The sequence below is a fragment of the Sapajus apella genome, unplaced genomic scaffold (assembly GCF_009761245.1).
Source record: "Sapajus apella isolate SASKATOON/1434 unplaced genomic scaffold, GSC_monkey_1.0 scaffold140, whole genome shotgun sequence".
NCBI lineage: Eukaryota > Metazoa > Chordata > Mammalia > Primates > Cebidae > Sapajus > Sapajus apella.
Genome location: NW_022437080.1, coordinates 3,238,018 through 3,249,173, shown reverse-complemented (window position 1 = coordinate 3,249,173; position 11,156 = coordinate 3,238,018). Strand labels below are relative to the sequence as shown.

The 11,156-nt window shown below is 57.8% G+C and overlaps 1 protein-coding gene across 3 annotated transcripts; it reads left to right on the top strand.

Moving 5' to 3' along the window:
• Window positions 1-277: 277 nt before the first annotated feature.
• On the top strand, window positions 278-10,327 carry PROC (protein C, inactivator of coagulation factors Va and VIIIa). Of its 3 annotated transcripts, none has more exons than XM_032263935.1 (9): window positions 278-367; window positions 1,646-1,732; window positions 3,028-3,194; window positions 4,633-4,657; window positions 4,750-4,887; window positions 4,989-5,123; window positions 7,208-7,350; window positions 8,194-8,311; window positions 9,444-10,104. In XM_032263935.1, the coding sequence occupies exons 1-9, from the start codon at window positions 322-324 to the stop codon at window positions 10,034-10,036; spliced, it is 1,452 nt and encodes a 483-aa protein (XP_032119826.1). In that variant the 5' UTR covers window positions 278-321; the 3' UTR covers window positions 10,037-10,104. The 3 variants fall into 3 exon arrangements, with proteins under 3 accessions (XP_032119826.1, XP_032119827.1, XP_032119825.1); XM_032263936.1 differs by having other exon boundaries at window positions 299-367; window positions 1,642-1,732; window positions 9,444-10,327; XM_032263934.1 differs by having other exon boundaries at window positions 307-387; window positions 1,540-1,732.
• The last annotated feature ends 829 nt before the right edge of the window (window positions 10,328-11,156 follow it).

Below are 11,156 nucleotides of genomic sequence, written 5' to 3'. Positions count from 1 at the left end.
TTACCTGTTGTGCTGATCTTGGACAAACTACATTGTTTCTGGGCAAAATGTCCCCATCTGAAAAACAGGGACAACGTCCCTCCCTTAGCCAGCCACTTGGGGCTAAAATGAGACCACATCTGTCAAGGGTTTTGCCCTCACCTCCCTCCCTGCTGGACGGCATCCATGGTGGGCAGAGGTGGGCTTCAGGTAACCCAAGCCGTGCTGAGCTAGGACCAGGAATGCTATTGCCACTTTTGTTTGTCTATGGAGAGGGAGGCCTCAGCACTCAGGGCCAAGCAAATATTTGTGGTTATGGATTAACTCGAACTCCAGCCTGTCATGGCGGCAGGACGGCGAATTTGCAGTTTCTCCATGACCCACCCCTGTGAGTCCCCCTCCGGGCAGGTATATGAGGGGTGTGGAGGGAGGGCTGTCCCCTGGAGAGGAGAGTTAGGTGGTGGTGAGGGCTGAGTCCTCCAGCCAGGGTGCTCGAGACCCCCGGAGCTTGGGGTAAAAGGAAGCGAGGCCCTCCACTGGCTCGGCCTGGCAGCCACAGTCCTGGGGCCCTTTGCCACGCGCCTCCCTCTTTCCAGGACGAGGGTCCCAGGGCCCAGGGCCATTCCGACAGGCAGTTTGGAGCAAAGGAACCTCCATTCTCCCCACTCCACTTCCACCTTTGGGGGTATCAGGTTTGAACAGATCTCAGAAGCAGCCTCAGAGGGAGTAGGCAAGAATGCAGAGCAGGGGCTGGCAGGGTGTGCAGAGGGCCAGGCAGCCTACCCACTGGGGCGGCTCCTTGGTCTCTGGTCCCCAGGGCTACCTCTGTGGCCTTGTGGGGCACCTGGTGGTTTGGGGTAGGGTTTGAGTTTCCATGCCTGGAACCACACAGGCCTGGCCTTGAGTCCTGGCTCTGCCACCTCTGGGGTTAGATTTTTAAGAAACCACTGAACTCCTCCGAGCCTCAGTTTCCCCCTCTATGAAATGGGGTTGACAGCATTAATAGCTACCTCTTGGGTGGTTGTGAGCCTTAACTGAAGTCATAATAGCTCGTGTTTACTGAGCAGGAGCTCTGTGCAAAGCCTGTTTGTTTGGAGAACTTTATGTGGATTAACTCCTTTAATTCTCACATCCTTTAAGGCAGAAATATAACATGTGATTCCATCTGTTTTATAAACGAGGAAGCGGAGGCATGGAGCAGTTAAGCATCGTGGCCCACACTGCCCTCCAGTAAGTGCTGGAGGTGGAGTTTGCACTGTGCAGTCTGGCGTCATGGCCTGCCCTCTGCATCCTGTAAAAATTGCTTGAAGGACGCCATGAGTGTCCAATCAACATTAGCTAATATTCTCAGCCCAGCCATCAGACCGAAGAGGCAGCCAACCCACTGCCCCCAGGGAGGGCACAAACATCCCGGCGCCCTCTCCACCGCATTTTGGAGCCGCTAGTATCTAGGCAGGCAGTGTGACCTCAGCCCCACATAGAGGGGACAGTTGAGGACTTCTGAGGGTGGCTATGTGTCTAGCGAACAACGGCCCTCAATCCCAGCTTCCACCCTAACAGCCAGCAAACAGGGACAGTCCTTCCATTCCGCCTCCACCTGGAAGGTGCAGGCAGAGCAGCGGTGGGGGTGGGCATTGCCCGCAGCTCAGAAGTCCTCCTCAGACAGGTACCAGCGCCTCTGGAATGTGGCGGCTCGCAAGCCTCCTGCTGTTCCTGGCCACCTGGGGAATTTCCAGCACACCAGCTCCTCTCGGTAAGGCCTCCCCACCCCTACCCCAGGACCCCTGTGGCCTCTACAAGGCCTGAGTGGGCATCTGCCCAGGACTTCACAGCTTCCACCATCTCTCTGAGCCCTGGGTGAGATGAGGGGCAGACGGGAATGGCAGGAATCAACTGATCAGTCCCAGGTGGGCCAGCTGCCAGAGTGCCACACAAGGGCTGCCAGGGCAGGCACGCGTGACAGCAGGGAGCCCCGTGATTACTTCCTAAAGCTCCCTCCGCCCCACAGGATAGTCGCAGAGTCCCCTGGGACTTCCCTCTCCACCCCCTCACTCCCTCGGCTGTGAAGACCCCAGGCCCAGGCTACCACCCACACTGCCCAGCGCAGCCTCTCCTCCTCAAATGCACGTCCAGCTCATGGCTGCCCTGCCCCTGCCCCAGCCCCTTTCCTGGTCTCCACAGTCAACAGGAGAAGGCCATGATTCTTGGGGAGGTCTGCGGGACACGCAGGCCCCTAGAGCCACAGCATTCTGTTGGTTGCATTTCTACGTTTACTGAGCTGCTTATCTGCCTGGGACCTGTACCCCCACCTTTCCTCCGAGCTGTCCTCAGCTCAGGCACATCTCCTCTACGATGTCATTCCCTCCAGCCCTCATCCTCCCTCCTAACTGTCCCCTGCACCCAAGACAAACACTTCACGAAGCCCGAGAGACATTTGGTGACTCTCACTGGGTAACAGGTCTGTTTGTCCTCGCCCAAGGGAAGGAGCATGGGGAATGCTTGGCTGGGGAGGAGAGGGAGACTGGGGGATACATCGAGATGGGCTGCACGCTGTGCACTGGAGGAATGTGAGGCGATTAGCTTGGCAGTCTTTACAGCGGCAGCCAGGGCACTCATCCTTGAGTGCTTATCTCTGGGCCAGGGACGGTATTGGGTGTTTTACATGGCGATCTCATTCCCATGTTTTGGATGAGTAAATAGAGGCTGAGTGGAGCGATGAGGAGGCTGGCCCTATGGTGTTGGCCAGGCACATGTGACTGCAAGAGGTAAAAACACTGGCTCAGATACACAGAGGTCAGGGTGGGGTTCACAGGGAGGCCTGTCCATCTCAGAGCAAGGCTTCCTCCTCCAACTGCCACCGGCTTCCCAGGGAGGAAGACAGCAGAGAAGCCCAGTGCCTGGCTATGACCTGGAATTAGCATGAGTCCCGAGGGGACGGAGACAAGAACTTCCCAGGCTCTCCTGGCTGGGCTTCCTCAGACCCCCTCATGGCCCCAGCCCCTCTCAGGCCCCTCCACCAAGGTGAGCTCCCCCTCCCTCCAAAACCAGACTCAGTGTTCTCCAGCAGCGAGCGTGCCCACCAGGTACTTCGGATCCAGAAACGTGCCAACAACTTTCTGGAGGAGCTCCGGCCTGGCAACCTGGAGCGGGAGTGCACAGAGGAGATCTGTGACTTTGAGGAGGCCAAGGAAATTTTCCAAAACGTGGATGACACAGTAAGGCCACCACAGGTCCAGGGGATGAGGCTCAGGGGTGAGCTGGTGACCAGCAGGGGCCTGGAGGAGCAGGTGGGGGCCCAATGCTGAGGCCCTCTTAGGAGCTGGGGAGGTGGTGGGTGTCAGCCCCCTCTCCTCCCGCTTGTGGGGGTGGCTGAGGGGAGTGAGGAGGATGCTGGCCTTATGGTGTTGGCCAGGCGCATGTGACTGCAGGAAACAGAACTCGAGAAGAAGCTCCAGTAAAGGGTGTGGGGCAGCCCTAGGCAGGGACTCCCACCCAACCACGCTGTAGGCGGTTTCGTCTATCCTCCAGCCACCCCTGAGCACCACTGCCTCCCCTCCTTGTCTCACAAAGACCCAGAGACCACCCTGCTACCACCCATGCCCCTGCTGATCAGGGTATGTGTGACCGAGACTCACTTCTGTCCACATAAAATCGCTCACTCTGTGCCTCACATCAAGGAGAGAAAATCTGATTGCTCGAGGGGTCAGAAGACAGGATCTGTGTCCTATTTGCCTAAGGGTCCAAGTCCTTTGGGACCCCCAGAGCCCTGTGGAGCTGGCCCCAGGTAGTAGGGTGAGCTTGGTAAGGGGGCTGGCTTCCTGAGACAAGGCTCAGACTCACTCTGTTCCTGGAGCTCGCTTCAACCACTAGGACCTGAAAGTTGTGCCCAGACCCGGCCTTCCAAGGCATCCATCTGTAGGCATGCTTTCCCAGCGCAGGCTTTCAAGGCAAAAGGAGACCCTCTGGTCTGCACCCTCTCTTGCCCTCAGCCTCCACCTCCTTGACTGGACCCCTAAATGCCCCCCTCCATCCGCACCGCCTCTTTCCCCTATGGCCTCTCTGGCAGAGCCACAATGACCTTCTGCCGCACACATCTGATCACATCAAGCGGATGCTCCCGCCTCACCCATGCTCTCAGCCACCGCAGGCCTTGGCTGGCCTCTCCGATGGAGCAGGCATCTCAGCGTGGGGTGGCTGGCCCCAGACCACCAGCAGCAGCAGCCCAGTCCTGATACCTGGTTAGGAACGCAGACCCTCTGCCCCCGCCCCCCCAACTCTGAGAACACTGGCTTAGGGAAAGGCTAGGTGCTCAAGGGTCCTTGAGCTGGTGCGTAGAGGGAGCTGGAAGGAGGCCGAGCGACCTGGCGAGGGATTCGGTCCCTTGCGTTGCAGAGGCTGCAGAGGCTGCTGTGGGAGCGGACAATCGCTAGAGCAGTGCTGGAGCTGCTTGGGAGAGGGCGTTGCTCGAGGGACGCGGGATCGAGGCTGGGCGCGGGTGGGGGATGCTGGAGGGCGGGGGAGGCGGGCGTGGATCCCCGTGTGTCCGGAAGCGCTCCTGTCCCCTGCCCACTCACCAGCCGCCCTGCCCCACCCCGGCGCGCCCCCTCCACACACCCGGCTGCAGGCGCCTGACGCTGCCCGCTCTCTCCGCAGCTGGCCTTCTGGTCCAAGTACGTCGGTGAGTGCGTTCTAGATCCCCGGCTGCTCTGCCGGCGCCCGCGGCCCTCAGAGTCTCTGGCCGCTGACCCCCTGCCCCGCCTTGTGTCGCAGACGATGACCAGTGCTTGGTCCGGCCATCGGAGCACCCATGCGGCAGCCTGTGCTGCGGGCACGGCACGTGCATCGACGGCATCGGCAGCTTCAGCTGCTACTGCAGCGACGGCTGGGAGGGCCGCTTCTGCCAGCGCGGTGAGGGGCGAGGGGGGCGCAGGCGCGCGGGCGGCGGGCCGGGGCTGGGGTCGGGGGGCGCCGCACCAGCGCCCTTTGCTTGCTGCCTCCCCTGCCCGCAGAGGTGAGCTTCCTCAACTGCTCGCTGGACAACGGCGGCTGCATGCACTACTGCCTGGAGGAGGAGGGCGGACGGCGCTGTAGCTGCGCGCTCGGCTACAAGCTGGGGGACGACCACCTGCAGTGCGAGCCCGCAGGTGAGAGGCCCCCATACATCGCCCAGGAACCGCGACGGGTGCTCGCGGGCGGCGTGCGCAGGCCCCTTGACGGGGCGCGGCACAGGAGGCTTCTAGGGAGGGAGCGAGGAGCAAGTTGAGCCCGGGGGCAGCGGCAGACTTAGTGCGGTCAGCCAGGGAGCGGGGCGGCCCCTCCGCTTTCTCTGCTTGCTCTCTTCCTGGCGTCCCCGCCTTCCTCTGCGCGTCCCTGCCCACCTGGGGCCACCTCCCGGAGCGCGAGTCCAGGGGTGGCTCCGATCTCCAGTCTGAGCGGATCGGGGACCAGGACTCCAGCGCCTCCATCTAACCTGGCTGCATTAATTTTCTTTGATGTTGTCCGGCCAGAATCGCAATTCCCTCTTTACCCCTTGCTTCTTTGAGGAGAGAACAGAACCCTGATTCTGTCTTCTTGTATATTTTCCTTTTTATGCATTTTAATCAAGTTTATATATGTACGAAACTTTAAAAATCAGTTTTACAACTCTTACATTTTAGCATGCTGTTCCTTGGCGTGGTCTTTTTTTCATTCATTTTCATCATAAGGTGGAGCTTTTTAATGTGGAAATTCGTACTTTCTCCCTCTGGGAGCATGTGTTACTTATTCCTTCAATCTCCCCTTTGCTTCCTCTGTTTCTCTTTCCGGGCCTCCCATTATTCAGACCTCTTTCCCCTAGTTTTAATGTGTCTTCTATTTCTCATTTCTTTGACTTTGTGTTCTTCTTTCAGGGAACTTTCTACAACTTTATAGTTCAGTGCTTCTGCTGAAAACAATTTTTGGCCAGGATCAGTGGCTCAGATCTGTAATTCCAGCACTTTAAGAGGCTGAGGTGGGAGGATTGCTTGAGCTTGGGAGTTTGAGACCAGCCTGGGCAACATAGGGGAAACCTGTCTCTTTTTTAAAAAAGGAAAAAAAAAAGAGTTAAAGTTTTAACTTTTTATTTTGAAATAATTAGAGATTCCCACGAAGCTGCAAAGAAACACCTTGTGGGCCTGTTGGCCTATGGGCTTTCCTGCCAGGCAGTGGGAAGGCTCTGTCATTGGCAGGACACCAGGTCATGAGGGTTTTCCTTTGAGGCTGCTTTCCTAGAGGAATCCACCAAGCTCTTGGAGGACAGAGGATGCTCCCTATGGCGTTCGGCCCCTTGGAGCAGGGTGGACCTTTGCCTAACTCCCTGTGGTCAGCCAAGAGCACCACTCCCTCCCCAGGCGGGCCTGGAGTCCCTAGTCAGAGTCTCTGGTTCACATTCTGCAGGCAAGGAGAGGGGAGTCAAGCCAGTGAGGAGGGCTCTCGCAGTTTCTCTTACAAACTCTCAACAGCCCCCCCACCTGCACTGCCTTCCCGGAGCCCCAAGGCCTCCTGTTTCTGTGGTCCAATCCTGCTGAGATTTTGCTTTCCAGTCTGCCAAGTCAGTTACTGTGTCCATTCATCTGCTGGCAGCTTCTGGAATGGTGTTGCTGTTGTGTCCTCTCCATTTTCTTGTCATTATGCAGCTCCCCTGCTGATGGCGCCCCATTGCCTCTTTAAGTCTAGCTATCTGGACTTGGCATTCAAGGCCCATTTTCAGCAGACTCAGGCTGACCTTCCAGCCCTCAGTTCTCCATGGTGTATGCGCTCTCTTCTTGTCAGGGAGGCCTCACAAACGTGTGTTCCTACTGTAGGAGCTCTCCAAGAATGCTCACCTCCTTCTCCCTATAATTCCTCTCCTCTGTGAGGAGCTCGGCAGCATCCCAGCATAAGACCTTGCTAATGTATCCCAGGGACCACCCCCAATCCTGGGTTACAATGAGCCTTCAGGAAGTTTAATGACCTATATAAGAACCACAGCCAGCAGGTGATATGGCCTGGTCTGACTCTTGCCATTCGGTGGCACGGTTTGTTGACTGACTGACTGACTGACTGACTGGAGCTGGGTTGTAGCTAATATTAATGGAGTGGTCTAAGTATCATTGGTCCCTTGAACCCTGCACTGTGGCAAAGTGGGCTGTAGGCAGGAGGAGAACAATGACAACAGGGCAGTCTCCGGAGGAGTGCCTGGCAGGCCCCTCACCACCTCTGCCTACCTCAGTGAAATTCCCTTGTGGGAGGCTGTGGAGGCGGATGGAGAAGAAGCGCACTCACCTGAAACGAGACACAGAAGACCAAGAAGACCAAGTAGACCCGCGGCTCGTCGATGGGAAATTGACCAGACGGGGAGACAGCCCCTGGCAGGTGGGAGGCTCTAGGGCCGGGGTCACTGAGCCCCTCCCCGCAGCTGTGCTCAGGGTGCAGAAACCGAAAGGGAAGCTGCCATTGCTTGCTTGCAGGGGATGATAAAGGTGGGGGATACTTCAGGGAAAGAGAGAGGCAACCTGGGGGGAGGGGAGCAGGGGGGGGGGGGGGGGGGGGGGCATGGGGCCATGGAGGGGGGATGCAGGACAGAGGGTTACAGTCTCTAAAAAGAGCTGGAAAGACACTGCTCTGCCGGTGGGATTTGAGGAAGAAGCCCACCGATGGGGGAGGGCTAGGAGGGAGGGCTGGGCCTGCGTAGCCCTCCAGCCTCCACATGGGAACTGACACTTAGTGGGTTCCCCTCTCTAACAGGCATGGGAGCGATAGAAACCAACAAGAGGGGGTATTGGCCCTGGGGACTCAGACTCCGTGAGGGTCAGGACCCCAAAGACCGGGCAGCCCAATGGGGTCAGAGCCAGGAAGGCCCTTCAACAGAGGGGCTGCGTGGGGCCCAAGGGGAATACCCAGGCATCCTGGGGGCCACAGAGTCTTCCTGGAGGACACAAGTCCTGGCCAAGGCTCCAAGGATGAGAGGAGCTCGCTGGGTGACACTGGCTGTAGCTGAGGGTGCCTGGAACAGTATGGCCAGTACAGGAACAGCATGGGCAGTCAGGAAGACACCCTGGGACAGGATAACACTGTAAAATGGGCAAAAATAGAAAATGCCAGAAAAGGACCTAGGCCTATGCCCACATGACCAGGGAACCCAGGAAAGTGCAGATGAGACCCAGGTGCCCTGAACTGGAGGCAGGCCTGTGATGTCATCATTTTGCCCTATTGCAGGTGGTCCTGCTGGACTCACAGAAGAAGCTGGCCTGTGGGGCGGTCCTCATCCACCCCTCCTGGGTGCTGACAGCGGCCCACTGCCTGGAGGACCCCAGGAAGCTCCTTGTCAGGCTTGGTATGGGCTGGAGACTGGCAGGAGGGGGGCTGCCAGAGGCCTGGGTGGGGGGACCAGGCAGGTTGTTCAGGTTTGGGGGACCCTGCTCCCCAGGTGCTTAAGCAGGAGGCTTCTTGAGCTCCACAGAAGGTGTTTGAGGGGAAGAGGCCTATGTGCCCTGCTCTGCCCACCCCGTGACACCTGGTATTTTGCAGTAGGGGGTTCTCTGGTGCTCTCTTCGAACCTGGGCACAGTTACCTGCACACACATGTTTGTGAGTGAGGGGCTACACAGACCCTGCCCTCTGCACTCCCACTCATGTGGAGCAGACTATGTGTGGGCCTCAGCACCCTCAGGTGCAGAGGCCAGCAAGGCCTGGCCTCAGGGCTGTGCCTCCCATGGATGGATGGGGATGGGGCTGTGCAGCGGGAGTCCTGGCATCTGCCAAAGCCACGAGTAGGTTGGGGACGCCCGGGCATCACCCTCGATCTATGGCAATTTCTGGAATGGGGCATCTGGCTCAATTCTTTATGCCAAAAAGTAGAAAAAGTATACTGAGAATGACCAAATTCACATTTGCTACAGCATAATCTATAGCCAGTGGCCCCCCAAGGGGCTTGGGTTAAAATTTCCAGGTGCTCTTCCCCAGGAACCATCAGTCTGGCCTGAGAGGACCTTCTCCCTCAGGTGGGACCTGCGCTCTCCTCCCTGGCAGTGTCGTGTGCTGGGGGTCCTCCTCTCCCGGTCTGCTGCTCCTGCCCTGGTCTCTCCAGCTACCGTTGCTCCACATTTCTCTGGGGCTCTGGTCTGTGTCTGTGGTTTTCAGGGGCCTCGGGCTTCCCTGCTGCCCATTCCTTCTCTGGTTCTGGTCTCACCTTCATGAGTCCTGAAAATGGACAGCATCTTGCCCCTTTGCGATTGACACCGTTGGCCACTCCTTCTGGCAGGAAAAGCCACCATGGATAGGGATCCACGGCATAGACAGGTGGCTCCAGGCAGTGCCTGGGACGTGTGGGTACACAGTCTCCTGGATGGTCCCTCTTCAGGCCCCCAGCCCAGGCCTGCAGGGGCACAGCCGTGGGTGGGCCTGGGGAAAGTGCTGTGGGGGAGAGGCTACCCGCAGCCCACTCTGACGGTGCCCTCTGCCCTGCAGGAGAGTATGACCTGCGGCGCTGGGAGAGGTGGGAGCTGGACCTGGACATCGAGGAGGTCCTGGTCCACCCCAACTACAGCAAGAGCACCACAGACAACGACATCGCGCTAGTGCGCCTGGCCCAGCCCGCCACCCTCTCGCAGACCATCGTGCCCGTCTGCCTCCCGGACAGCGGCCTCGCAGAGCGCAAGCTCACTCAGGCGGGCCAGGAGACCATCGTGACGGGCTGGGGCTACCAGAGCAGCCGAGAGAAGGACCCCAAGAGAAACCGCACCTTCGTTCTCAACTTCATCAAGATTCCCGTGGTCCCGCGCAATGAGTGCAGCAAGGTGATGAGCAACATGGTGTCTGAGAACATGCTGTGTGCGGGCATCCTCGGGGATCGGCAGGACGCCTGCGATGGTGACAGTGGGGGGCCCATGGTCGCGTACTTCCGCGGCACCTGGTTTCTGGTGGGTCTGGTGAGCTGGGGTGAGGGCTGTGGGCTCCTTCACAACTACGGTGTTTACACCAAAGTCAGCCGCTACCTCGATTGGATCCACGGGCACATAAGAGACAAGGAATCCCCGCCGGAGAGCCAGGCGGCACCTTAGCAACCCTCTTGCTGGGCTGGGCTTTTGCGTGGCAATGGATGGAGCATTAAAGGGGCATGTAACAAGCACATGGGCCTGCTGTTCTGTCCTTCCACCCCTCTTCTGGGCTGTTCTGGAGGGAAGTAACATTTATTGAGCACCTATTGTATGCCTCATGCCTTATGAATAGAACCTTAACTCCCAGACCAATTCTGTGGGGTGGGGAGGAGCAGATCCAAGTTCTGCAGGGTCTAAAGCTGTGTGTGTTGGGGGAACACTCTGTTTATGAAAAAGAATAAAAACCACGACCACAGAGGCGCTAGAGCCCTTCCCAGGGCTTTGGGAAGAGCCTGTGCAAGCCGGGGATGCTGAAGGCGAGGCTTGACTAGCTCTCCAGCAAGCCCAGCTTTGCAGGTAGATGGGTTTAGCTCATATCACAGAGGAGGAAACTGAGGCTCTGAGAGGATTACATAGTGAAGCCAAGATTCAAATCTAGGTCAGATTCCAAAACCCAGGTGCTTTTTTCTCTTCTCCACTGTCCTGGAGGACAGCTGGTTCCACGGCACTCGGTGTGGTGGCCAGCATTAGCTCTGCCGGGGAGCAGCCAGAGACCTAGAAAGTGTTGGTTCAGCTCAGAATGAGCTCACAGTGTCGCTGGGGCAGCTGTTTCAGCAATGTTACACCACCATAAACAGCAGAAAGAAAAAGTCTCTGGCTTAACCTGGCCTGATAGGCCTCATTGGATGAGACAGAAATAAGTCCAGGATACTCTGATCTGAAATCACTAAGTACCTGATAAAAGGAAATGCTGGTGAGATAAAGCTGAGAAAATTCATCTAAAGCCCAAAATTGGTTTAGCTGTCTGTGTGGCCTCCGGCAAGCCTTTTCTCCTCTCTGGGCATGGTGGTTAATCTCAGGTGTCCATTTGACTGGATGAAAGGATACCCAGCTGGCTGGCAAAGCATGATTTCTGGGTGTGTCTGTTAGGTGTTCTGGAGGAGATGGGTGACTGAGTCAGGGGACTATGCGGGGAAGATCCGCCCTCAGTGTGGGCGGGCACCATCCAATCAGCTGGGGACCCAGATGGAATAAAAAGGCAGAGGTCAGGTGAATTCTCTGGCTTGCCTGGAGCTGGGACACC

Bases quoted from the DNA above. Each gene is read 5' to 3' on its own strand.
- PROC (XM_032263934.1), top strand. From the start codon at position 322: ATGGCGGCAGGACGGCGAATTTGCAGTTTCTCCATGACCCACCCCTGT. The intron at 388-1,539 runs GTATATGAGGGG...CCACCCTAACAG, and splicing joins GTGAGTCCCCCTCCGGGCAG to CCAGCAAACAGGGACAGTCC. The intron at 4,888-4,988 runs GTGAGGGGCGAG...CCCTGCCCGCAG, and splicing joins GGGCCGCTTCTGCCAGCGCG to AGGTGAGCTTCCTCAACTGC.